This window comes from Nicotiana attenuata, unplaced genomic scaffold, assembly GCF_001879085.1.
Source record: "Nicotiana attenuata strain UT unplaced genomic scaffold, NIATTr2, whole genome shotgun sequence".
NCBI lineage: Eukaryota > Viridiplantae > Streptophyta > Magnoliopsida > Solanales > Solanaceae > Nicotiana > Nicotiana attenuata.
Genome location: NW_017672247.1, coordinates 1,220 through 2,439, shown reverse-complemented (window position 1 = coordinate 2,439; position 1,220 = coordinate 1,220). Strand labels below are relative to the sequence as shown.

Here is a 1,220-nt window from a genome sequence, read left to right as displayed (position 1 = left end):
CCTTACCAAATAATGAGGCAAGGAGTGTGACCACCTTCTTGAAGAAAAACATATTCACTCAGTTTGGTACTCCTAGAGCCATTCTTAGTGACGGTGGATGTCATTTCTATAACAAGGCTTTTTCGGGGCTACTTGAGAAGTATGGCGTCAAGCACAAGGTGGCCACACCTTATCATCCGCCGTCAAGTAGTCAAGTTGAGGTTTCCAACCGGGAGATAAAGAGCATTCTAGCAAAAACTGTTAACGCTAATAGGACCGACTGGTCAAGGAAGCTAGATGATGCATTGTGGGCATACCGCACGGCATACAAGACTCCTATTGGTACTTCTCCTTAGTGGTCAGTCTTTGGTAAAGCATGTTATCTACCCGTGGAATTGGAACACAAAGCTATGTGGGCATTGAAAAGGCTGAACTTAGACTGGGCTGAAGCTGCAAATTTGAGGTTAACACAACTCAATGAAATGGAGGAATTCTGGTTCCATGCTTATGAAAGTGCAGCTGTGTACAAAGAACGGATGAAGTTTGTCCATGAAAAGAAGATCTTGAAAAGAGAGTTCAAGACGGGTGATTTGGTCTTGCTCTTTAACTCAAGGCTTAAATTGTTTCCGGGCAAGCTTAAATCAAAATGGTCCGGTCCATTCAAGGTGGTCAATGTCTCTCCTTATGGAGCGATGGAATTAGAATCAACAGATGGGTCCCGGACATTCAAGGTAAATGGCCAACGCATCAAGCACTACTTGGGCACCGATGGAGAAAAACATTTGGTGGAGCAGCTGGCTCTCAAAGATAGTCCATGTCCGACCATTGAGTGAAACCAAAGGAACCTCAACTTCGTCGTGCCGCGACATTAAATCAAGCGCTTCATGGGAGGCAACCCATGTGTGGTAACACTCTTTTGTTCTTTGAATTTTTAGTTTTTGATAGATAGATTTATTTGAACAATTTAAAGTGTGTGTTAGAGTGCAGGGGGTTCAAAAGATCACAACACTTGGTAGGGATGCATAAAAAAGGGAAGAAAAACCACCATGTGAAGTCTGCTGCACAGATGCGGTCACTTATCACTATGCGGACCGCATTTTAATCGCAAACACAAGTAGAAGGTTTGGTTAAAATTGGGGGTGAAAATGCAATGAGTTGGTGCACTCTGCGGATCGCATTACACTTATGCGACCGCATTTGTTGCCATTCAGCAGGTCGTCAAATCCCACCGCATAACACAT

General features: G+C 43.9%; 1 protein-coding gene across 1 annotated transcript; it reads left to right on the top strand.

The window, feature by feature from the left end:
• Window positions 1-389: 389 nt before the first annotated feature.
• LOC109212451 lies at window positions 390-812 on the top strand. Its single transcript, XM_019376100.1, has one exon. It carries the CDS (start codon window positions 390-392, stop codon window positions 810-812), a length of 423 nt encoding a protein of 140 aa, XP_019231645.1.
• The last annotated feature ends 408 nt before the right edge of the window (window positions 813-1,220 follow it).